General features: G+C 35.3%; 1 protein-coding gene across 8 annotated transcripts in view; it reads right to left on the reverse strand.

Moving 5' to 3' along the window:
- Window positions 1-6,422: 6,422 nt before the first annotated feature.
- Window positions 6,423-26,217, reverse strand: part of UBE2D3 (ubiquitin conjugating enzyme E2 D3) — a 29,001-nt gene continuing 9,206 nt past the window's right edge. For 4 of the 8 annotated variants that reach the window (XM_007172923.3, XM_007172924.3, XM_007172921.3 and 1 more), the window contains exons 3-9: window positions 20,438-20,501; window positions 20,318-20,349; window positions 13,604-13,681; window positions 12,325-12,430; window positions 9,920-10,013; window positions 9,447-9,496; window positions 6,423-7,928 (exon numbers count right to left, since the gene is read on the reverse strand). In XM_007172923.3, coding sequence (XP_007172985.1) covers window positions 9,448-9,496; window positions 9,920-10,013; window positions 12,325-12,430; window positions 13,604-13,681; window positions 20,318-20,349; window positions 20,438-20,501 — 423 coding nt within the window. In that variant the 3' untranslated portion in view covers window positions 6,423-7,928; window position 9,447. Of the gene's footprint in view, window positions 7,929-8,933; window positions 8,966-9,446; window positions 9,497-9,919; window positions 10,014-12,324; window positions 12,431-13,603; window positions 13,682-20,317; window positions 20,350-20,437; window positions 20,502-21,536; window positions 21,665-26,217 lie in introns of all 8 variants that reach the window. The other 4 variants (XM_057546940.1, XM_057546942.1, XM_007172926.3 and 1 more) reach the window with 4 other exon arrangements.

The following is a 26,217-nucleotide window of genomic DNA, read 5'->3' on the forward strand; positions in this document are numbered from 1 at the left end:
ACATTCCTTTTTATGGCTGAATAATATGCCATTGTATGGATCACATTTTGTTTATTCATTCATCCATTGTTTCCATCTTTGACTATTGTTGAGTAATGCTATGGACATTCATGTACAAATACGTGTTTGGACATGTTAATTCTTTTGTGTATATATCTAGGAATGGAATTGCTGGGTCATATGGTAATTCTGTGTTTAATTTTTTGAGGAGTTACCAAACTGCTTTCCATAGAAGCTGGATCTTCTTACATTCCTACCAGCAATGTACAATGGCTCCAGATTCTCGAAATCCTCACAAACACTTATTTTCCATTTTTAAAAATTATAGCTATCCTAGCGAGTGTGAAGTGGTATCTTATTTTGATTTGCATGGTAATGATGTTGAGCCTCTTTTTCACGTTTGCTGGCCACTTGTATATCTTTGTTTTTTTTTGTTTTTGTTTTTTTTGAGAAACATCTATTCAAATCTTTTGCCCATTTTTAAATTGGGTTTCTTTTTTTGTTGTTGAGTTTTAAGGATTCTTTATATATTCTGAATATTAGACCCTTACCAGATATGGGATTTGCAAATACTTTCTGCTATCTTTAAGGTTGTCTTTTCACTTTGATAGTGCCCTTTGATACACATAAGTTTACAATTTTGAGGAAGTCCAATTTATCTATTTTTTCTTTCATTGCTTGTGCTTTTGGTATCAGATCTAAGAATTTATTGCCAAATCCAAAGTCATGAAAATTTACTCCTCTTTTCTTCTAAGAGTTTTATAGTTTTAGATCTTCCATTAAGGACTTTGATCCATTTTGAGTTGTTTTGTATATAACGTGAGGTAGCAGCCCAGATTCTTTTTTTTTTTTTTTTGCATGTTAATATCCAGTTGTCTCAGCACCATTTGTTGAAGAGACTGTTCATTCCCCATTGAGTGGTCTTGGCACCCTGTTGGCCATAATATGTATATGAGCTTATTTCTGGACTCTCCATTATATTCCATTGATCTATAAATTTATCTTTATGCTAGTACCATACTGGTTTGATGACTGTAGCTTTGTAGTAAATTTTGAAATCAGAAAGTATGAGTCCTCTTTGTTCTTCTTCAAGATTGTTTCATTTTTTGTGCTCCTTTGCAATTCTGTATGAATTTTTGTATCTTCCATTTCTGCAAAAACAATCATTGGGATTTTGATAGGGTTTGCATTGAATCTGTAGATTGCTTTGGGGATCATTGCCATCTTAACAATAATAAATCTAATCCATGAACACAGGGTGTCTTTCCATTTATTTAGGACTTTTTCTCAGAAATACCTTGTAGTTTTCAGTATACAAGTCTTGCCACTTCCTTGGTTAAATTTATTCTTAAGTATTTAATTCTTTTTGATGCTATTATAAATGGAATTGTTTTCTTAATTTCATTTCAGGATTCTTCACTGCTTATATACATACAACTGAGCGAGTTCCCTAGTGGCCTAATGGTTAGGATTCCAGGCTTTCACTGCCATGGCCCGGGTTCAATCCTTGGTCAGGGAACTGAGATCCTGCAAGCTGTGTGGTCAAAAAAACCCCCAAAACTGATGAGTTGATTTTTGTATTCTGCAATTTTGCTGAATTATTAGCTCTAATAATTTATATTCTATATCATGTCCACTGCAAATGTAGTTTTACTTCCTCCTTTCCAATTTGGATGACCTGATGTTTTTTAATGCCTGAAATTTTTGCAAGTCAATTCCTACTCATGGTACCATGTTCCTTTGTACTTTTTTCCCCCTGATTTTTAACTGTGAGCTATTATTGAGTACCTGCAGAGTATTTGTTTACTTCTGCCAGCACTGGGTTGCTCTGAATTGGAACAACTTTAAAAAATAAATCTTCTGCTTGGGTTTTCTCAGACTACCTATGTAGTAAGATTCAGAGCTACAAATCTTCACAAAGGCCAAACTATTATTACATATTCTGAGAGAATACTCTCCTGCCACAGAGCATCAAAATTCAAGATATGCAAACTCCTCATCGTATGTATTAGGGATGGGTTTATCCTATTTGAACACCACTCTTTGGATGCATTCTGGGCTTCGCAAAGGTCATGAAAATACATTTCATTCAAGTGTTTTCAAGATGAAAGCTAGTTTCTGATTATAGTCAGCTTCCTTTTTGGGTTCCTGGTTTCAATTTGGTTTTGGCTTGAGAGTACTTTCTTTCTTGACAGATTTTTTAAAAAACACATTATTTAGAAGCGTTTTTTCCCACCACGTTTAGTTGCTTTTTCACAGGAGAGATGGTCAGTGTAATCATCTATACTGATAGAAACTGAAATGTCCGTCCACTCACTGAGGTGGGCTTTAGTCAGTCAAGGTTCCATTAATTATTTTTCTATAATTATTTTTTCTTCAGTATACTTAAGTTTTTGGGTTTTGTACTTTTGGAGTTAAAGAAAAACAAGGAATACTTGTCGCAAAGCCTACCATTTAGCTCATAGTCATCTATTAAATATCTGACCACCTAACAATGTGCCAGGCAGTCACCTAAGTCACGTAGGGGAACAAAACAAAAATCCTGTTCTTACAGAGCTTACATTCTGGGGTGAGGTTGGGGAGTTAACAGTAAATACTACATTTAAGGTGGGTATTACAGAATATGCCACAGTGCCCTCTATAGTGGCGGTGCTGTTATTTTATATAGCATAGTTGAGAAAAAAACACTGATGGGTTGACATTTGAACAGAGACCTAACAGGGAAGAAGGAGCCATACTTTATCTTTGATAATTCCAGGTAAAAGGAAGAACAAGGGAAACATCTTGAGGTAAGAAAAAGCCCGCTGTGTTCAGGCGTCAGCAGAGGCCTGTGTGACGGAGCTGAGGAAGTTGGTGGGGAAGAGTGATTAGGGAAGAAGTAAAGGTGGTGGGAAAAGTCATTCCAGCCTGTAAATTGCTTTTAGGATTTTGGCTTTTGCTCTGAATGAGAAACCATTAGGTTTGGTGCAAAGTGATAACACGATCAGATATGGTTTAAAAGGAATATGCTGGGTGCTGTGTGTGGGATAGATTACTGCAAAGTAAAAAGCAAGGACACTACTCAGGTTATTGCAAGAATCCAAGAGATGATGTAGATACAGACCACTGTGACAGCAGTGAATATGGTGAATGGGTAGATTCTGAAAAAAAAAAAATTTAGGTAGAACTGACAGAACTGCTGTTTAATTTAGAAGTGTGAGAAATCAAGGTTAATGCCTAGGTTTTGGGCCAGTGCAACGAAAAGGTTTATACTTAACTGAGGACAAGAAGAGGTATGGGCATGTGTCTGTGTGTAGAAATCAAGCCAGTCATCCTTTAGACAGCCAGATGGGATGATGAATAGGAAGTTCCTGAATAGGAAGTTCAGGAGAAATGGCTGGTAGGTCAGCATATCACAATGGTTAACTGTGTTCTTAAGCAACTAGGGCATGAAAGTACTTCATTGTTTGGCCTTACCTGACAATACTCAAATTTGATATGGTAAACAAGGAATCGAGGTTACATAGAGGCTCAGACAATAGTAAGAATGAAAAGTAGTTATTTCATAAAACCATTTTCTACAATACAGAAAAAAATTGAGGGCTCTTAAAATTTTTTAAATACATAATTTCATCCAGAAAGTGTACAACTTGGGAAGAGATAATCGACAACGGAATGTTAAAACAACATATTCCATGTAAAAAAGCAACTATCAGGAACACTGTGTACCAGTTATTCATTAAAAAATTCTTCAAAATGAGGCGAAGAAAGGAACTAGTAGTTTAACAGTATCAGGAAAGAATGCAAAATATTGGTTAATTACTGGGGACCTCAAAAAAAACACTCGGCTAACTGCAATCTTCCTAGTCTTCCTAGAAATTTTTGACCTTTCAACACAAGTTCTTCCATTACTTTTATTTTGGAGGGGGAGGGGGTGTCACGTCTTAAAATTCTGGTCCAAATACCCTTACTGTTTATTTTTCCATTATACTGGGAGAGTAGAAAGTTTTAATAGCTACCTTAGGGTACGTTCAGTATCTTCTAAATTCAGTGAAGACTGCTAAGACCCTTAACATGACATCTTACGTTTTCAAACCACCTCCCACAGCCCCCCAAAAGCTGCTTAGGCCACAGAATGAGAACAGGGCTCAAATCCCTGTTCAGCTAGGTATCTAGCCAACACTTAGCAGGAAAACTCTTGCACCTGGTTACTCATTTTAACTACTTGGCTATTGGCTGAATTATGCATACCCAGAATAAAGTTAGGTCTTAGTTATAAATTTGAATGTCACTGGGTTAGACTGTTACTCAAATTAGTTCACTGTAGGATGTTAATACAGCTTAATATTAAGTAAACATGTATATCAACCCACAGTATTAAAAATACTATGAATTTGTCATTGTTAGAAATGTAATACTTGGGCATACAATGCAACAAGTTCTCTTACAGCCATGAAACATCAAGAGTAAAATGAGTAAAATCATCATAGGGTCGGAAGTAACACTGCTGTAGTCTATTACAAGGGAGAACTAGGAACAGCCTTCACCTGGATGGTTTTTCAAAAAAGGCCACTGGGTACCATTCCATAGTTTCTCAATCAGTAGGCCTGGAGTGGGGTCTGATAACTTCCATTTTAGAGAACATCCCAAATGATACTGATTATTGCTGCTCTTGGGGTCACGTTTTGAGAATCACTGTCCTGAATTCTTTACAGACCATAGTTTTTGTTACAACTGTAAGAAATTCAAAAATAGAACTCACACACAGTATTAAGTTAAAGTGTGGATTTCATGTTAGCTGGAATTACCGAGTTAAGACCAGAGTGTCTTTAAACACAGACTTTAATGGTAACAATCCTTTAAGCTCTATTAACCTTAGCTATTACAAGTGTTATGCAGATGTCACTATTAGACAATATTTAGTGACTTGCACTGGGTTCCTCATAAAATAGACAAATTCACTTAAAACTGTAATCAACAATCATTTAACAGTTTTGTTATGCCAACACAAAACATGGCTAATTTGAGTCACTTCCAAAATCACTAACACAGCATGATCAGTATCTGAAGTATGTCAACTAAGCCATTAAAAAAAAAAAAAGTGAGTGTTTCACTACCCCTGAGACCACCAGTTAACTGTGGTTCATACTTTAAAAAATTGTGAGTACACCCACACAAGAAAGCAGAGTAGTAAGTTATTTTTTTTCTTTTAAATCTGATTATCACATTGCAAACCTGCCCAGGAATAAAAATGAGTCACTTAAAATATAATTTATCATTAACAGGTCAACTGGACTATAATCCCCATAGGTTAAGAGAAACTTAAGTATTTAAAATCTGAGTTATGCATTAAAAGACATAGGAAACAGGAAGAACCAAAATCAATTTTTAATCTAATGGTCACTTCAGTCCTATACATGGCACTAGTAATATATATGGGGGGGGAAAAGGACAAATTCTTGAATTCTTTTGAAGGTTTCATTGCAGATGATCTCAAGTCCAGTGTTCATACATTCAAAAATGTTGGTTTTCCAGGTACTTTACTGTTCTCTTAAACCTGGAGAAGCCTTTATGGCTTATTCCCTTAGAAGTGACATACGAAATATAGAAAGCATCAAGTCAAAGATACAGAGAACTGGACACATCTACTAATCATTATGACAATAATTTAAGGAAGTCATCTCAATAAACACGTAAGGGCGGGCTGTCTATGGCTAAAAAGGTCAATTTGAAAGCCAATTAGGAATCCAGAAACTCTGACAAGTATGTTTTATTCATGGTTGGCTTTTAAGAAATGATATGCCTACTATAAAAGCTGTTATTTTGGGGGAATCTCAGAATTAATTATTCTAAAAATAGAGCCAAAAAAAGTTTCTTACCTTGTGGAGAGGTATGTTACTAATTTCTCATTTGTACTTTGAATCCAACAGTTTTAACAGTATGACATCTACCCTTGAGTTATTTTTAAAGCAAAAGATAAAATGAAAAATTCACTCATTGGAAAATTGTATAACTGGATTGATATTTCTCAATGAAATGCTTATTACAGAATTAACAAAGCCAAAACATCTTCGGAAGGCATGCATTTCACTTTCAGTTTAGAGAAGAACCTTAAAGTCAATAAATCATGTCCAAACTACATATTAAAATGTTTATAAAAATCAAGCTTTAACATTTATTTTATATCTAACTTTCCACATCTGTGCGCAGACAAGGAATAAGATTGCACATAAGTGTAAGCAGTGCAAAAGTGTGGAAGTGGAAAAGTCACAGATGTGCTAGAAACTGAATACAGGACTGTAAGAAAGCAATGGACAAATCAAAATAACTAGGAAAAAGTAATAAAACTATAGGGTCAGAATTAGGAAGGGTGAAGAATGATAATGCCCTTGTTACTACAGAAGTTAAATAAGTGGCACAGATAGCACTTGTCAAACAAAAAATAATCCAATAGCATTGACTTTTATTCATTCATGTTAAGTCACCTGAAATGATATCTGTTGCATTTAAATGCTCATTAATGTAAATGGCTGAACAAATTCATTTTAATGGATACTCACTCCATTAAAAAAAAAAAAACTCAATATCCCACATAGTTAAGTCACTTCAACATAGCCTTATGACAACTCCCACACCAAAACAGTACTTTATTTTGTAAATTTTGACCCATTATTACTCCCATGTTATGGTTTTTTCAGCTGTCAAGTGTACAAGGTGAAGAAAAAATTTAGTTAGATGGGGGTTGCACCTGGAAAATAAATTTCTTAAACTCCATATACACGTTTCAAAACTGCTGGGTCCCAAGTCCATCTATGAACTCCTGGGCTGCCAGTATCATGTGCAGCATACTAAAGCTACACTATCCGAATAGCTTATTAATTCTGCATAAATCAGGTCAATCAATGTGTCAACCTGTAACAGACTGCACACTTTTAACTGAACATGGCAAAATATTCACTCTCTAGAACTTTACATCATCATTTGATGTCAAACAATGAAGCAAATCCCAACAGTATATACAAAAAACAGCTTGCATTTACAAAAGATTGTTTCCCATACTGATTAATCCAGGCAGCTAACTCATTGGTTTATGCAACTTTATTGAAGAAAAATAAATCAATTACTAGCAGAGCTATTAGTTGATCACTCATCCATTGACAACTTGCATCATTTATTCAGTGCTATATTAAACAGTGTATTGGAAGATAGATTAACTAATAGCTCCAAGCCTCCTAACAATTTAAATGAAAATTACAAAATGTTTGAGACCCTATTTTGGAATACAAAGGGTGTTTGACTTCCAATTTCCATTCTCTGTAGAACAAGAACAGGTCATTCCTTTATTGACATGCATAAAATACATCACATTTTCTGTTCTGCTGATGCTATAAATTCAATACCAATTCTCCAGCCACATCAGTTATGAGCATAAAGTATATCATGTAACCTCAAATCTCTAACAGTGGAAGGCTTAAACAAGAATGGATGCTGCTAGAATAATGCTGCTTCCTTTGATGTGACAACTCAGCATCCATCTCCCTCCCCCTCTGATGATTCTTCAGCATGTTAGAGCAGTGAGGAATGGTTTTAGTCTCATAACCAAGTTAGAGTGAAGACATTGGCCACATAATACACATGCTCCATTTTTTAAAAAATTCTGAATCTTGGGCAACTGTTCTCTTGTAACTACTTTACAGTTTCTAAAAGCAGTTATTGTCCAAAGCTGGAAGAGCTTAAGTCTTCTCAGATGAGCATGTGAATGAATGGAGGGAGGTAAACAAAAAATAAAATTAAAAAAGATGAGGTCTGATAGGGGAGCAGCCGGATAAGAAAATCAAAAAAGGAACAGTAATTTAAAGTTTATTCCAGCTATAATGCAGGTTATTCTGACTTTAAGGTAGCATCACATGGCATACTTCTGAGTCCATTCCCGAGATATTCTGTTGTACCTGTAAATAAAAAAGATGTTATTTAAAAAGTTAAAATAATTTTTAATACTTAAAAGGGAAGGAAAGAATCTATTTTACCTCTAGACTCATCAGGGAGTCACCTTTAATGGCTATGATTAGAATAAAGCCAACAAGGAAGAAAAAGCACTGGTACTCAAAGCAATGTAGGAAACGCGAACTTTATGCTTCAATACAATGTCCTAATACACTGAAAGTAGTATTTTAATAAACACATAGAATGGCTAACAAAAATCAAAGACCTTTTCTGTCTCCTACCACTGAGCTAATGTTCTATTAGAAACTCTACAATTAGTATCCATTCCAACAAATTTTAACATTAAAAATTTTTTTTACAATTCATCAGAACAGCAGATTCTGCACATCTATAGCAATTTCCATTAAAGCCAGACCAAACAATGAACTAAAACATTTTGATCTGAATCCTAGACTTTGAAAAGTTACTTCACCCTGGATATTACCAAAAGAGAAAATGCCTTTGAGACTTCGGCACAGGCAGAAAAGTAAGACACTGGGTAAGGTGATAAAAGAGCAGTAATTTTCAAGACGAGGTGGGTGTGTCATGTGTTAATCAAAACCATGTGTTACTTTTAAAGTGTGGTGATTGGCACTAACAAGCCCCACTTGAGACCTGATGAATGAGACTCTGGGAGTACAACTGGGGGCATCTTTGTTTTAAAAGATCAACAGGTAATTCATACATGAGCAAGGTTATTTATTACTCAGGAAGATCACTAATACTGATAAAATGCTATCAATTTCTCCTTGTATTACAACCATGCCACAGGCTACTTACCCGAACAAATAATGAAGTGATAACTTTAAGAAACAAATATATAAAAGGGCATAGGAGAACTTTTGATTTATATTTACAGTTTGACCTCTATAAAATATTAACTAACTTCATTTCAAACCGAGAACTAAACATAGTTCAACCATTTTTCTAACTTTAACATATAAAAATCCTTTCCCCCAATTCATGGTTACCTCATTTAAGGGTGCCTCTTGGAGAGCCAGCACTTTAAAACAAAGGTTTTTATTCAGCATACGGGGAGCCGCAAAGTATAGCTGACACTAATGCATGCTTGTCAGTAATGAACATTTAGTATAGATGGTGAGGCTTGAAAGTGCTTCTCCCTTACATTGTTATCTCTTGGCAAAATTTTAACCAAGTTACCACATTCCATATAGTACTGAAGTTTAAAATATACCAATTTTAAAGTTAAAATTTAAATACTGTAGTAGTTTGAAAAAGAAACTAAATTTTTCTTTTCTTACTGGTGCTAGATAACTGGTTTGCCATGCAAAAATACTCTCAAGCAATAATGACTATTGGGTATACTTTCACGCTAAACAGAGATCAAGCAGTTAAATGTACAGTTTTCAGAAAACTGCCACATCTGTTACCTTTTGTTAGTTAATACAGTGCCTTAATGCATGCAGCACTCAAGTGCTGGCAGTACCATGAATAAGCGCACCATAGAGTGCAGATCCTCTTACCCTACAACATAGCGTATTTCTCTGTCCACTCTCTTGCTAACCTATTGTACCTAATTGAACAAGTATACTTAGCATTAATTATAACATACAAAAGTTATAATGGTAAAGTTGTACATAAAGAATTCAATATATAAAAAATTTAAACCAAATTTTTACAACAGTACCGATATTTTTTTTCAAAAACACAATTGGGGTGAAGAAAAAATACCTTTCTTCCTCAAAACAAAGTGACAAAACGTTGAACATGTTAGAAAAATAGAACATTTTAGATGGGCTATTTATTGCCACATAAACCAAATTTTAAAAAAAAAATCACATTTCAATAACTGGCTTTCTACACATTTCAACTATCATCTTACCAGAAATAAGCATCAAGTCTTCTTGGCGTTGCCACGACTTACAGCAAAGTGTAAGCCTAACTCATTAAGAAAAGCCACTTTTTATACTGTTTTCTTAAACTAGTACATACTTACTTATCTCTGTCTGTTTTATAGATCCGTGCAATCTCTGGCACTAGGGGGTCATCTGGGTTTGGATCACATAGCAGTGAACAAATGGATAAAAGAACTGGAAGAAAACAAATGCTTGTTACCCATCATCAGGAATTTGGATAAATACAAGTATTTAAAAATATGTATTATAAACCTCAATCTTCAAAAGATTTTTATTAGTTTATATCCTAGTCTCCATAAGACAAAGCTTTACAGAGATTCTGCTTTATAGGAGACAAGTTCCTGGTAGGTAAGAAATACTAAAAACAGATCTTTGCTGGCATCAAGTTTACTGATTAGATATAAAAATCTGCCAAAATCAGGGGTTCTAAGGTAGTAAAATGATGCCATATTAGTTTATATTACTGTTTTTTTTTTTTTTTTTTGCCGTGCTGCAAGCCATGTGGGATCTTAGTTCCCCAACCAGGGATCGAACCCGTGCCCCCTGTAGCAGAAGCGCAGAGTTCTAACCACTGGACCACCAGGGAATTCCCTGTATTACCTTTTAAAATAGTTAAGTGGTATAAGAATTTAAGTAACTGGAGTTTCTTGGTACTCTGCGGGGTGGGGGGACCTTGAATAAAAATATCTGGGGAACATCTGTGCAGTATTATTCTTAGCTGTTTGTCATGATAAAAAAAATCCACTTTCTGTCCTGCTCTCGGGGGAGTTTCACAAAAATTCACAACTGCCCCCAATGACTGTATGCTTTGTCTCCCTGAATTTATAAGGCAGAGACCATATCCCAAGAGTATTAGTTAAATTTAACAACGTCAAGATCTATTACTAAGTGGGCCTTCAACTCTAGCTCTTACCCTGCCCTGTTCAAAATATCAACTTAAAAAATGCCAAGCATCATGGAACATGTACCTAATCCATTCTGAATGTCTGTTATGTGCCAGACACTGTGCAAGGTTTTTATAAAAGTTTAAGATATAAAAGCTTAAAATGGTCAAAAGACAACATTATTATCGCACATATAATTTTAAACCCAAGTGCGGGGGCAGATATAAAACTAAACCCACATTTATAGAAGAAGTGTTCAGTATTACAGTGCATTCCCAACGATGGTTAAAAAAATAACCTGGAACCTAGTATTAACGCTTTCTTAATACCAGGTATCTGGTGTTAAGAGAGCCTGATCTGAAAAGAAACTTGAATGTATCCAAGAGGGTGAAAAATAGGCCTAAAATTATGCCGCACTTGAAAGAATTACAGCAGCATTCACCCAAATTGTTTTTCTTTTTCCCCGCAAAAAGTATTTCCAATCAAATAAAATTTTGGGAACACTACACAGTCCCTTTAAGGAGATTCAAAAGCACTATACAAACATATGAGAGACTTTATGATGTCCTGGCTTAAAAACCAAATGAACAAAACCAGTTTCACGTTGCATTTACCATACTCATAAAAATAAAACTTTTGGTAAAACACTATTAACTATTTCAAGAAACAATCTGGGGAATGCTGCAGTAAGTACTCAGCCAGAAATTGAGAATGCTTCGAGTTAGCTGCTATCCTCAAATATCTGAAATACTGTCATAATTAGCAACATTAAAAACTAATTTTGTGTACTAAGGAATGCTAAGCCAACACCAAAAACTGAAAATCACTAAAAGGCAGACTTCCTTCCCATTAAGTAGTTTTGTGTTAGATGATTTTATTCGTGGGGTAAAAGCGACATAAAAGCCACCAGAGTCATTCAAAGAGTAAGAGATGCAGAGACACTCCATCTCCATCTGGGATATTGACATGGAGACTGGACAACCTATTAAAGATGTCACATAATGGATCCCTATTAAAGTAGAAGAGCAGAATTTATCTACAGACCTTCCCAAGACTATACATTTTAGACTATTATTAGGTAGGAACAACAACCTACCATGACCACAAAACACCTAACTAAAGGTTTTTTATCTAAAAAATAATAAACACAGGAAAGCAAAGTCACAGTTTTTCTATAAGAAAGCACAAGTTTCAAAAGCTCTATTAACTTTCGGTATATCATTTTAGCTAAAAGGCAACAAGTGAATGACATGTGCAGGTGGCTTGGGATTGAAAAATACTGCAGAATCAATTAAAAGAAACGTTGCTACTGTTATTTGCAGGTGGCTTGGGATTGAAAAATACTGCAGAATCAATTAAAACAAACGTTGCTACTGTTATTTGCAAATAATGCCCCCCCATTTGAATGTTAACTTCTTCCCACAAAATGTTTTAAAATCAATACTGCTTAAAGAGCAAAAATGATGTAACTTCTTGTTCCTTTCCCCACCTTTATCAAAAACTTGTCATTATAAAAATACTCAGAAAAGTAGGCTCAAAAATGAAACTCCTTTAACTATTAGAAAATCAGCCTCTCAAGACTTTCTCTAAAACTATTTTACCTTTAGAAATAGTTAAAGCAGGAGACCACTGTGATCTTAGAATATCGAGACAAATGCTGCCATTACTGTTAATATTTGGATGATAAATTCTTGTTGTAAATGCAACCTAAAAACAAAAACAAAAACAAAAACTTTAGGTATTTTTCCCAAATAAAAACAAGCACCCTAAACTCTGGCAGAAGACTTTAGCAAGACTCAAAATACTGTTAAAATTCTAAAAAATCAAATACCTAAAACCTAATTAATACACCTAAAAGGACCAAATATTACAGAAACTGGTTTCTATATTCTGACCAAGATCCCTCAGGGGCTCCCCTATTTTTAATTAAATGGAATATACAACTTTGGGGCAAAAATTTTATTGTCAATGATATGGTGGGTTGTTCTGAAGGTTAACTTTTGGCCCTACCATATCATGAGTATCAAAGAGCCATTTGAAGGGTATTTAACATTCACTTAAAAATAAGAAACTTCCAAATGTAAACCAAAACACACAGGCCAGCTCATTTAAGGCATCGAGTTACAAAGGTATGTATTTGAGCCTCCATTTCCACTGTACATAAAAAACACAAATTTGAATATCACAAAGGCATTTCATCTAAAATAACTGTCATATTGCACCTATAACTGTGAAGATAGTTTTAGTGACATGCCAATGTTCTATATATACTGTCTTCCATAGTTATTCATATAGATTGAGTTTTATCTCTATCGCTCTGAAAAGTTAAGGACCACATGCTTTTAATACCTATAAACTAGTCACCCCAGCGCATTAAGCAACTCTTGAGTTTTGATAAATTTACTGTTACGCATGCAAGCTCAAAGCCCAAAATGTATTACAGTCTGTCGAAACCCCAATACAAATAGGGTATAATTTGTGGCAATATGTGAGAATGCATACTGAAGTTGGATATTTGGAAGTATTGTACATTAGGGGTAATAATCCAAATCTGTATAAGCACAATAAAGGAGAAAATAAAAAAAGCTTTCACATGGTGTATTTGAGCCTTGCAACATTAAGGATAAGGCAATTCTCACCTCCATTTACAAAGTTCAAATCCAGATTTAGCTGCTCTTTTAACTAAAGGTTAAGAGTCAGCATTCAACATCAGTGATTCAACTCAATATATACATTCAGCCTCAATTATTCTTATTCACTATACATTCATATCAATTCAGCCTTGACTTACACAGAACCCTAATTTCTAAGAATTAGACATTCTTATTTCTGGAATAGAACACAAATCTATACTCACAGATTTGGGGGGGAAATACTTGCCTTAGGTGGTTTGAAGGGGTAGTCTGTAGGAAAATGAATTGTCAAAAAGAATACACCGCCTTGATATGGGCTGTCATTCTGTGAAAAGAAAAATATGCTTAACTCTGCTATTTTAAATGTTATTGCTAGATAATTCATGTAACATTTCTATTTTCTAAGCATTTCTCTAATATGAAGCAAAATTACCTATTTACACTGCAAGAGTCCAAATTATTCCACAATGAAGTTCGTATTAATGAAAAATCACAATATTTACTATAGAACAATGAACCCTAATTTACTTAGATCCTACTTTATGTAAGTAAAGAAATTTAGAAAAAATACCCAGAAACACAAGGTTCTAGACCCCAACTCTCACAAAGTATACTTAGCAATAAAAGTCTACATAATAGTACCAAATTATAATTTGAAAATATAAGCTTACATTTATTTGTAGAATATTTCTTCTAATGATAGTCATATATACACAAATGGCTTTGTACCTCAACAGGCTATTCTGGTTACTGGCAAACCAAAAAGTTAGGTCTTATAGGTAACGTAACAACTCCCTTCAATAGGAGAAGTAGAACAGAAACAGAAAATGTTTTTAAAGAAAGTTTAGTTCCCAATTGGCTCCTCAAAATTCTCATTTAAAAACCATGAAGTCTTGGGACTTGCCTGGTGGTGCAGTGTTTAAGAATCTGCCTGCCAATGCAGGGAACACGGGTTCAAGCCCCGGTCCAGGAAGATCCCACATGCCACGGAGCAACTAAGCCCCTGCGCCACAACTACTGAAGCCCACGCGCTTATCGAGCCCGTGCTCCGCAACAAGAGGAGCCACCACGATGAGAAGCCCACGCACCGCGATGAAGACTAGCCCCCGCTCGCCACAACTAGAGAAAGCCCGCACGCAGCAACGAAGACCCAATGCAGCCAAAAATTAAAAAAATAAATTAAAAAATAAAAACCATGTAGTCTTTTCTTCAAAAGCACACTACTGAGTTCTCTACAGCCAATCAATACACAGGATTACTTGATTTGGAAAACTGTGGAATGTTTGTCTGTATTTCAACAGAGAATACAAAATTTTAAGCTATATTACTACTTTTTCTCCTTAGCTGTCTTGCTCACTTTGAGTATGAAGAACTCCTCAGTAAATAAATACTGTACAATGTTAGTAGGAAGTAACATTTGGGAGAAACTTGCTAGTATTTTACATTTAATTTATTAACCAATAAAAGGAAAAAGATATTGTTCCCATTTTATGAGTTGAGTAAAATAGGACTTGAAATTACTTAGTGAAGTGTACAATTGGTACATGATAGAACCAGGATTCAAACCCAGGTCTTCTGAAGACCACTGCTCGACTCGGATCAAAGAATGACGACAAAAGATGGTGACCCAGTCAAGGATTTTAAGGTCAAAGTTTTTTTTTTAAAAAAAGGGATTGCATAATTGTCTCTGGATATGCAAAGAGCCAACCTGAAGACGTGTTTGAAAATTTGCAGTAATTGAGTTATTACCAACACCTATTCCTCTCCATTTGAGTGAGGATATATACAGCACTAATATGAGCCTTTTTCTATGCCCACTCTGTATGTGAGGCAAATAACCTTCACAGGTCTGACGCTTTAAGTTCATTTAATCCCCAGACCTCTGTAAAATAACTAAACATTAGTTGAATTACTTTAACTCCGCCGTTCTATTTACTAAGTATATGTAAGGGACACAGAACAATTTCTTATCTTGATGAGCTTACAGTCTGGTAAAGAGACATACAGTGAAATGTTATAGCTATTATGAAAAATGAACAAGGGTATATACCTGGGTTTTAAAGGAGAAAGGTCAACTTACTGATAATCAAGTTCAAAGAAACATGACTATTAAATGGAAGTACTACTCTTTAAATAAGTCTTTCCTACTCCCAAGTCCCTCCTTTTCATAGTGCCTACAAAAAATTTTAATTCAAAAAACTAAGACTGAAAAACAGCATCTGAGAAGTATAGAAAAACAAATCAAAGCAAGGCACCAGAATGTGATCCGAACTTATTAGACCAATATATCATTGTTAAATAATAGCGCTACATTAACTGGAAATAGATGCTTCAAACAGCATACCCTTTTATAAAATAGGCTCATACTGAAGATATGTATTTGTACTGAGTACAGTTAACAATTTAAGGGTAAACCCCAAAACATTAAGTTTTCATTAAAGCCAATTCCAAAAGTTCTGTTTAAGCTTTCATTCCAAGTTTCATACAATCAAGCACTATATCTGACTGTTTCTTAAAGGCAGACTAACAGTGAGATTTAGGCAAAGCCAAATTTCATTTCACTTTTTCAAAAAAAAGAACTTACAGAATGAAAATATTTCAGTGTTACAAATTAACACTAAAATTCCAGCAAATAGAAGAGGAAAAACTGGTAAAAACCATACATGATCTAAAGGTAACCAAACTATGTCATCTAAAAAATTGAGGCTCTATATCAAATTTACCATAAATTGACAGCAAACAAATACACCAAGAAAAAAAAAAGGAATACACTGATCAGCAAATTGACCCCATCTTAGAAATCCAGAATACATACTGTATCTCTTTTTTAGAAACCTTCTACCCTGGTTTTGCTCAAATTTGTCCAAGTTGCTCCTCCCTCAGTGTCTGTACTCTTGCCCTAAGGCAGCTATAATGTATTGGTATTCCTACGGATCCATCTTCTGCTTCTATCTCCTGCCCCACACTTATTTTGGTAACTCTGGAATCTATCTCTGGTGTAGTTATTCATTCCAGGACATATATTCAAATGCCTATTGAATATTTCTACTTGGATGTCTCATGTGTCAAAGACTCAAACCACAATCGTAAAGCCACAGACTAGGATCTCATCATTGATTCTTTCCCATCTCCTCACAGTAGTTACCAAATGTCAAAGACCCTTGAAGTCTCCTGAACCAGACTCCTCTCCTTTATACCCACTGCTTTAGTTCGAGATCTTACTATCTTTTGTCTACATTATGGCAGTGGTTTACTATTGGTAGTATTCCTGCCTTCACTCTGGCTTCCCTCCAATTTATGCCTCACCCTAATGCTGAAGTGGTCTTTTCAAGGTACAAGTTACTCTCCAGCTTGAAATCTAGCACAGCTTTCAAGATTAAAGTTCAAACTCCTGTGCTTTAATGATCTGATTTCCACCCATCGTTAGTCTCATCTTCCACCTCTTCTCCAGAATACACTCTCTGTATTGCACATAAAATAAGTATGTTTCACATCTCCTTTTTCTCCTGTTTCTTTCCCTACTTGGAATATTCTTCCTTACCCACAGGACCCTACCTATACTGTAGGGTCTATCTTGTGCTTAAATGTCTTAAAAAAGATAAATTAAAAAAGATAAATACAGCCCTCCCTTTAGTACAAACTGCAGGCTGTCCTTTTTAAAATATCTTGTTCTGTACACTATTATCCAACATAATTTTAACTTCCGTATTTGTATTTTCCTCTTACACTAGACTATAAAGCTCCTTAAAGAGTAAGGTACTAAAGAGGAGTTTTCACATATTATTAGCCTTTGCAGGAAAAACATCATAAACAACATAAATTGAAAAATTCACCCTTATGTAACAATAAAACAATACCCACTGCTTTAGTTCAAGATCTTACTTCAGATGGACCAAATATTTTACTTCAGATGGTTTTTGTATCTGATTCTGCTCAGGCTGCCAACAGTTACATTATTCACAGATACCGTACTTTCTTCTATGGCTATGTATCATAGATTAGATGGAAGTTAATGTGGTTCTCAAAATAATTTCAACAATGTCTTTCTGCCAGCTCCATTTACAATTTTAAAAAGGCAAGCACATAAATATCAGAAACAATAGGTAAGGAAGTTAGTTTCTCCTCACTGCATCAATTCTTCATGGAAATTTCCCTTAACATAGCACAAAATAACCAACAAAAGTTTAAAAACCACATAACGAGCAACACTCTGCCACCTTCTTTCAACGGTTTATTTTTATCGGCATTTGTGCTTCCGCAGTATCTTGCCTTCGGAAAGAACAAGCTAGCACGTAGTTTTTAAGAACCAAGCATTTTTGTTCAATCATCAAGAACATTTCCTTACTATAATCCACCAAAATCCAATAGTAACTCTGTCATGAAACCTAAATTAGATGTTCCACACCTTAGAAAGTCAGAAATCTTTAGTTCTGTGGCACTGCCATCACTTTGACCCAAGAAGCACTCCAGAGCAAATGTAATTTTGTTAACGTGTATTCTTCCAGCAAACCTGCAATTTATGGATTGTTATGCCACCACTAGCCCTACTGTTTTGGGTCACATCTGCATGCCACTTAGGGTAGGCATACTAACAAAATAATATTATCTAATCAAACTGTGACGTTCTGTCATAAAGATGCAGTCAAAAGCCAAAACAGCATGGTTGTTTCATCGATACGCTTCATAGTAAGGATAATTGTTAACCATTTACAAGCTGGCATCTAAACTGAGGTGCTTACTTACAAAGCGTGCAGTTAAAATCTGCATTTTGGATGAGTCTTTATAACTTTTGACTCATTCCTGAAATTACCCAACAGTGAAAATTAACCTCCTTAGAAAACAAGTACATTTCAGAGACTAATGTTACTAAAGCAGAACTATGCTGTTATGGTATAAATATATTTTTTGCTCTTGTTAATCAGGGAATATTTAAATACTTCTGAAAATCAAATATTTGTTTTCAAAAGCAGAAAACTGCTATTCCTTTATATTAAAAGGTTGCTGAAAAAAATTAGCAAAGCATAGCCATAATCTGAAATACATATAAATGAAAAATGTTCCCTGAAAATAAAAGCAAATTAACAGCTGAAAAATTCTTTAGGATAAACAATCTTCTATTCTGTGGAAAATTACTAACAAACTCCTCAATTATGCTTCACTTTGATTTACTATAGGTGTATTCCTTACCTTTTGGAAAGGAATAAATAAAATAACGAAGTCTCAAAAGTCTAGCAGAAAAACATTACACTGATTTAAAAGAGTTGGTTTATTATGCACACCATCCAATTTTAAGTCTTGACTACCAACTCTTTTGTGCTTTATTAGTACAGACAACTAATTTTTATAATGAGACTATCTTAAAGCACTCTGAATCAAAGATGAGCTTTATTTGGTATAGATATGGCAAGGCATTTTACTGAATTCTTTGCTTTGAAAATTGGTGATCTATAATGGGAAAATTCTAGAAGTTGCAACTGTAACTGCCTAAGTGGACCTGGTAGAAATTGTGGCAGACACACATTTTCTGAAGAAAGGAGGCAGCTGCTACTCCACCCCACGCTTGTAGAAGGAGGGTCTAGTCAGAGGGTTTTTATGTGAAGACTGTCAATGTGTAAAACACTGTGTGGGCCGGGACCTCCCTGGTGGTCCAGTGGTTAAGAATCCGCGCTTCCGCTGCAGGGGGCACAGTTTTGATCCCTGGTCAGGGCCAAAAAATAAAACTTTGTATGGGCCAAACTGGGTAAGCCATGAGTTACTTAACTAAGTGTATTTAAGGGGGGGGGCGGGAATCACAGTTTTGTCACCAATTAGACAAAAGCAAGCACTTAAAACAGTAAAAATAGACCTTGAGGTAACTGGAAACAACCCTGACTCTGTAGTTTTTTCATTAGGATCTCAATCACAGACACATCTCAAATTGTTAAACTAAATATCCCCCCTCCATGTGATTTACAATCAGAACTGCTGAATGAACACTTGCTAAACCAACCCACCCACTGGCTAGCTTTTTTTTCCAAGGGCATTTCTTCTTTTAGAATTAGAAATATCTACTTACTGACCATTATCTCACCTAGTACATTACTGCCAGTTATGTTGAGATTAAAATACCAAAAGGGGGAAGAAAGCAGAAAATTCAGTAACACACACACACACCCCTCAGAATAGAAATCCTTAGGTACCTTCCAAGCCAAAAAAAATGTTAAGTATTGTTCAAGATACAGTCTTACCCCAGGATGTTTTTACTGTGCTCTAATTCTTTGAAAACTCTTAGATGGTATCCATAATTCTGAATATTCAATTATCCAGCACATACAGTTTCTTATCTACCCAGGATAGAAAGGAATTTTGCTGTATTCAAAATGTCACTTTCTAAGGACTTCCCTGACGGTCCAGTGGTTAAGACTCCATGCTCCCAATGCGGGAGGCGTAGGTTCAATCCCTGGTCAGGGAACTAAGATCCCACATGCCGCATGGCATGGCCAAAATAAAATAAAACAAAATATCACTATCTACCTAAAAATATTCAAATTTTACATGAAACTAAAGTTCTATAAAAACTCAAATATCAAAATAATACAATTAAGCTAGATTTTAGGCACCTACACGAAGAGAGTAAGATCTTTGAGTAATATCATGGTACAGCCAGAAAACTAATGGGCTGTAAGTCAGGAAGCTCTGTGACAATACTTTACATTGCTATGAAAGAAAATAAGATTGGAAGAGATATTTGATAGATCATAGAAGAGCTATACATACTCTACAACCTGAACACAGGGACAGACACTTAACAGTATACTTAACTAATGACCAATTGTTTCTTTCAAAAGCAGTGCAACAACCATAGCATATCTCAAATAAAATTACAATGTAATAAAATAAAGCTAAAGGCTTAGTTAAAAATTACTAACTACATCAATGCTGGATTTTAATTAAAAGCAAAAACTTAATTCTCAGTACTTACAGGTCCCATAATTGTGGCTTGCCAATGAAACACTAGAAAAAGAAAACACTCTTGTTATTATCTAAAAATACACAAGCTTTTTCGAAACTAACCATAAAAATCAACTTGAAAATTACTTACTATCATCCCCAACTGGACCTGCAGAACATTGTGCTGGAGGGTCACGGGCCAAATCACTAAGTTCCTACACCAAGACAGAAAATGCTGGATCATGTAACCATAATAGAAAACACAAGCAAGTAAAGACAGTCGTCTGCTTCCAGTTATTTTTACACCATTCTTTAAGAGACATATAATCACAACTTACATCAACAATACATTCTATTAGGAAAGAAAACGTAAGTAACCCTAGTCCAGTTTCTGGGACACACTAGGCACAGTTATTTTATGGACACATACCAAGACAATCATCTCGGCTAGGGGTTCATAAAAGCACACACACACACACATCGCTATGAAGTTCTACCACAGGCATACACCTCATTTTCCCGTGCTTCAGGGATACAGGGTGGGGGTGGGGGTGGAGGGGGGTTTGTTTTGTTAAAACAAACGGAAGGTCTGCGGCTACCTGTGCCATCTTCCTAACAGCACCTGCTCACTTCGTGTCTTTGTATCCTATTTTGATAATTCTTGCAATATTTCAAACCCTCTACCAGTAAAGAAAGATTACAACTTGCTGAAGATCCAGATAATTAGTGTTTTTTAGTAATAAAGTATTTTTAAATTAAGATACATTTTTTAAGACATAATGTTATTGCACACTTAATAGACTACAGTAGTGTAAACATTAACTTTTATACGCACTGGGAAACCAAAAAAAAAAAAAGTGACTTGCTTTATTGTGATACTCGCTTTATTTGGGTGGTCTGGAACCAAACCCTCAATATCTTTGCGGTGTGCCTGTACATGAACAAAAGCTGTCCTCTTACAAAATGAGAAAGTTGTAATCAGACACCTTCCTAGGTTAAGAACTTAGGGCAGTTATCAACATTCATGTTATTTGCTGAGCTTTCAGACCATCTCAGAGGCTCTGTCTTAAATACTGTCTGCTGTCTTAAATACTCTGCTTTTTCTGAACCACACTACCCAGTGACCACATTTTCTCCTTAAAAAAATCTCTCATGGGGCTAGGTAAGTACCCCTTTTGGTTTTATCTCCTTATCCCTCAATTCAACCTTGTCTTTTACTCAACATTGAGTACATCTCTGGAAAAACCTACCTCTCCAGGTAGAAAAGCATTTTGCTCTTAGCAAAACAAGCAGTATCCACAATTCCATTTGACCTTATATTTCCAACGTAAGTGTAATTTAGCCCTTCCATGACTTATGCATAATCCATATGGATAATCTAGTAAGAAAACAGAGTTGCTTCTTTATAAGTTTAAAAAAATTTATGATACAGCTTTATCTCTATATACCTATGTATAAATTCCTACAGTACAGGGATTTATAGACCTTTGAGATAATAATGGAATTCTAAGAAAAAGGTGGGGAATACACTGCAGGAAGACAGAGCAAATATTTGCCTTTATTATGGTCAAAATAATGCACTTCAGAAAACAGCCAATTGTTCAGGAATATCAGTCTAGATTCACTCCATTAAAACAAAAAAGATCAATGCAAAAGAACTGTCCTTGGGGGGGTAATCATTTTGCAATATACATGTATCAAATTATTATGTTGTGCATCTATTACGTTATATCTCAAAAATAAAACTGGGACAAAAGAGTGCCTTGATATACTTTGCCAATTTGCTTCTGAATCTCAAACTATGACTGCTTATAAGGTTATCAAGGCAGCCAGGGAATCCCAGGAGTCACAATCTTAAGATGACAGGAAGATCAGATCAGACTTTTATGCTTGCCCATGTAAATATACCTCATTTGTTCAACATATTTAAAGAAAGGGGGAAAATTCATTCCAAACACTTAGATTCTGATCAGTACTAATTACAGAAGCTCTTATCCCAGAGTTAAGCAACTAGTTACAAGAAACTGAAACTATGTACAGCTTTAGCTTAGAACTGAATCATAGTTTTTTGAGTAAAAAAAATATACTGGCAGCTTGAACTAATCAACTATCCAAATGACTTTTTCATAGGCCAGATCAACTCTCATAAAGCATTTATTTGCATTCCATGATCAGCCACTTTATTATAATGGCAAGCTACTTCAATACCATCTCAAGATATATACTTTATTGCAGATAAGGATTGAGCATAGTCTAACTGATATGAAGAGAACTTTTTTCCATGTTCCAAAACTTATTTAACAAGTTCTGTTGTTTAAATGATCCACCAAAAAAAGATAAACCAGAAGCTAACTTATGCAGGCTAACTTCCTCTGCCGGAACATAAGGGCCCAAAGAAGTCTACTTTAAGATTAAAAACTTACCTATTCCAAACCACCCTCCCCGCTTTCCTACACAACGATAAAGATGTGAACTGTCAAAAATGCTACTAAAACCAAACACAAACTTGCACATACAATTCAAATGCTCAAATACAGCATCATGAAATAAGGACAATGAATATGCACCTCCCTCAATGCGGATCATCAGTCTGGAGTCTCACTTTTAATCCAATTTAGACCCACTATTTCCTAGGCTTATTTCCTCATCTCTAAAACACAACAGAAATGCCTGTTGTTACAGAACTTTTGAAAGAATGAATAAGATAAAGTACTTCAGCACACTATCTGGCATATAATGTATTAGGTGCTCAGCAAGCGGACCACCCACCTTGAAGGCAAGATTTCCTAGATAGGCACTGAAATCACTTGTTTACTAAACAAAAGCAAAACTGCTTTATGAATAGGCTACTTATTATAGCCTTAGTTTATTTAAATCTTTTGCCTATGTGATGAATTTTTATGCTTAGTTGTCTATAACATACTCTTCTAGCAATTATATGGCTCATGCTATGATATACATTAATAATACAAGGTCAGCAATTCGTGGGCTATCTGTGGATAGGGTTTTAAAGAAACCATGTTATTGAGTCGCATGAAATTACTAATACTTGACCATTTCTGAACTGCAATTTCATGTGGTTCTACCTAAAACTGTCTGGTAAGCATGTGAACTCAAGTATTACTAAAATGAGTTTCTTACACGGACCTACCCCAAATTTATGTACTTTTCTGTACTTAAACACTTTTACATATGTTAATGATAAGAAAAATACCTAGCATTTTTAAATAAAAAAGTAATTTAATGATGGATGGTTTAACAAAATACCCAAGTGATGTTGAAACAACTTCATAACGTTCAGGAATCTATAAAGCTGACCTAGAATATATCAACATCCTACTTCGAAGTTGCACATTTTATGAAAAATCTCAGAAAACATTTTTTTTTATTTTTATTTTTTAGAAAACATTTTTTAACGAGTCTTCCTGCACATGGACATCTTTGAATCACTCAGCCTTTATATGCTGACATTTTCACTCCTTTACAGTGAATGTATAATTTCAGAGAGCACTGAATTTCAGCTCTTCACTCCCATAACTTCAGGCTCTTATTCCCCTCAGATAATTTCTAAATGCCTTATTTTCCAAGTTCTCCATGACTAAGACACCTCTTAAGTAATACTCAAAGATCTAATATTCGGCCAAGTATGTACCAAAATCGACTTTAAAGTCAACATAAAAAAATGACCTAAAGTAATTTTAAGAATCAAAATATCTTTTAAATCATATACCAGCACTTACCTCAAAGATGCCAACTAATTCTCATGACATTATTATGTCCATAGCATAAGCAAATAAGATATAAGAATATCTTAGCAGTGAAAAAATATGAGAAAAAGCATAATAAGTCATCTCAGATGCTCTTCCATGCACCACTGTCTACTCAAACCCTCTTCTCCTACTTTCCTGGACATGCTTTTCTCATACTCCACACGTATGACTGTAGTGTTGGGGTGACTGTCAGCCACCATTAACCAACTACTCAGAAAGGGTAATCATAGCATTTTGTTTGCTCTATCCCTACCCAAGATTTTCAAATTGAAGCTGGAAAGGATACTTTTTCCTTCTCTAATCAGGAGCTGTAAGGATGTGACCCAGAGCTACTGGCAGGCATATGCCCTGAAATTACGTGGTGAGTCCCAAGAAAAAGGGGCCACATTAGGCAGCAGAGATAAAGAACTAACTTGGCATACAGATACACAATTTCAGTTCCTGAGGTTGTAGCTTGCTCTAATTCCTACAGTTACTGCTTTGATTGTTAACCATCCCAGTTTTCTTCAAGGGGCAGGGGCAGCAAAAACAGAGTAAGGAGAGATCCACTCTAAGCAGAGTGCTACCTGGGCCCCATTACCAATTATACACATTTTATCCCAAGAAATGTGTTGCTTTAATCTTGCTGTAAAACATGTAAGAAATATAAATGAAGCGAAGTCTCAAAATGCAACTAGAGGAAGCAGGGAGAAATCATGTGGCTTACCTAGTAAAGAGTTAAACTTTCAATAATAGGAACTAAAGATTAACTTAAATCCATTTCTAAAATAAAAAGTGTAATATCAGCTCAAGTTTCACCCAACAAAGCATTTATTCATTTATATGAAGACTACCTTTTTTGGTGTCAAGCATGTTAGGTCTGAAAATACTAAGACAGAACATGAATGCCTCCCCCAATAGACTGAGCTAAAAAAAAAGCAGACATAATACAAAACCAAAAAATTATATTTCAAACAACCTGAGTGCTTAAAGTAAAGGCATTCAACTGCTTTGTGAATTCTGAAAAGGTTATCACTAACCTTGCCTGGGTTTAGAACAGTGACATTTGAACTGGGTCTTGATGGAAGGATAAGCATTCAAGGTAGAGAAACTAACTCAAAACCAGGGGTGTGAAAGAAAACAGGCTGTAAAAACTTGCTTGTAGTTTGGTATACCAGAGACCCAACAGCGTACCGGTAAGGGAGTAGCAGATGTGGTTAGAAAGGTTAATCAGGGCTGGATCTTTTGAGAGTCTTGAATATTATGGCAAGGACTATTCCACAGCCAATGGAAAGTCACTGATTTTTAAGCAGGAATAGTTTTTAAGCAGGAGTAAGACAAATGAGATTTGGATTTTTTGATGTACTAGCAGTAGTAAACTAGGAGTGACTGACTTTTTAAATTATTAATCCTAAAAGCAGCCATGTATCTGTGTACCTAGCTTGATAGTTAAGCTTAACATTTTTATTATACCTCTTTCAGATTTTAAGTTTTGCAGATATAATAGAAGATCTCTCATGTACTCCCCAGATGCCCTTCCCTTTCCCTGACAGGAGGTTAAGACTATCCTAAATTTGGTTTCTGCCATTTCTCCACCTTTTCATACACTACTACACATGTATGTAGCATTGTTTGTGACAAAGTCAAGGACTTCTAAGAACCTGATGAACTTCTGACCCTCTATCCCCCAAATACACATGCCCACACAAAGTTTTACTTAATTTATGGGATGTCAAAGACCCTCCTCACCCTCCAAATTGTAGGAATACCTACTACAAAGGATGTATGAGTAGACAACTACATTAGGAAACTATAGCAGTAATTCAGGTGAGAGAAGAACATAAACTAAGTCACTGGGGATGAAAAATATCTTAAAACACTGATCACTTTACCCTTACAACCACCTTATGGAAATAGGTCTCATCTCCATTTTACATTAGTGGCCCCCCCTCCAAGAGGGGAAAGGAAAGACTGAGTTCAAATACAGGACATGATGTGCTTCAGGATGGGTAGGAAAGCAAAGTAGTGTATCTACTAGATAACCTGAAAAATAGGTCCAGGGATACATTTATGGCTGCTTTCTCAAAAGAGTGTCCTTGCATCAAAGATGTATTTAAGTTAAAGAATTTGATATGGTATTTGGCAAACTGGAGAAAAAAAATTTCAATCACACCAACCCAAC

Source organism: Balaenoptera acutorostrata, chromosome 5 (genome assembly GCF_949987535.1).
Source record: "Balaenoptera acutorostrata chromosome 5, mBalAcu1.1, whole genome shotgun sequence".
Taxonomy (NCBI): domain Eukaryota; kingdom Metazoa; phylum Chordata; class Mammalia; order Artiodactyla; family Balaenopteridae; genus Balaenoptera; species Balaenoptera acutorostrata.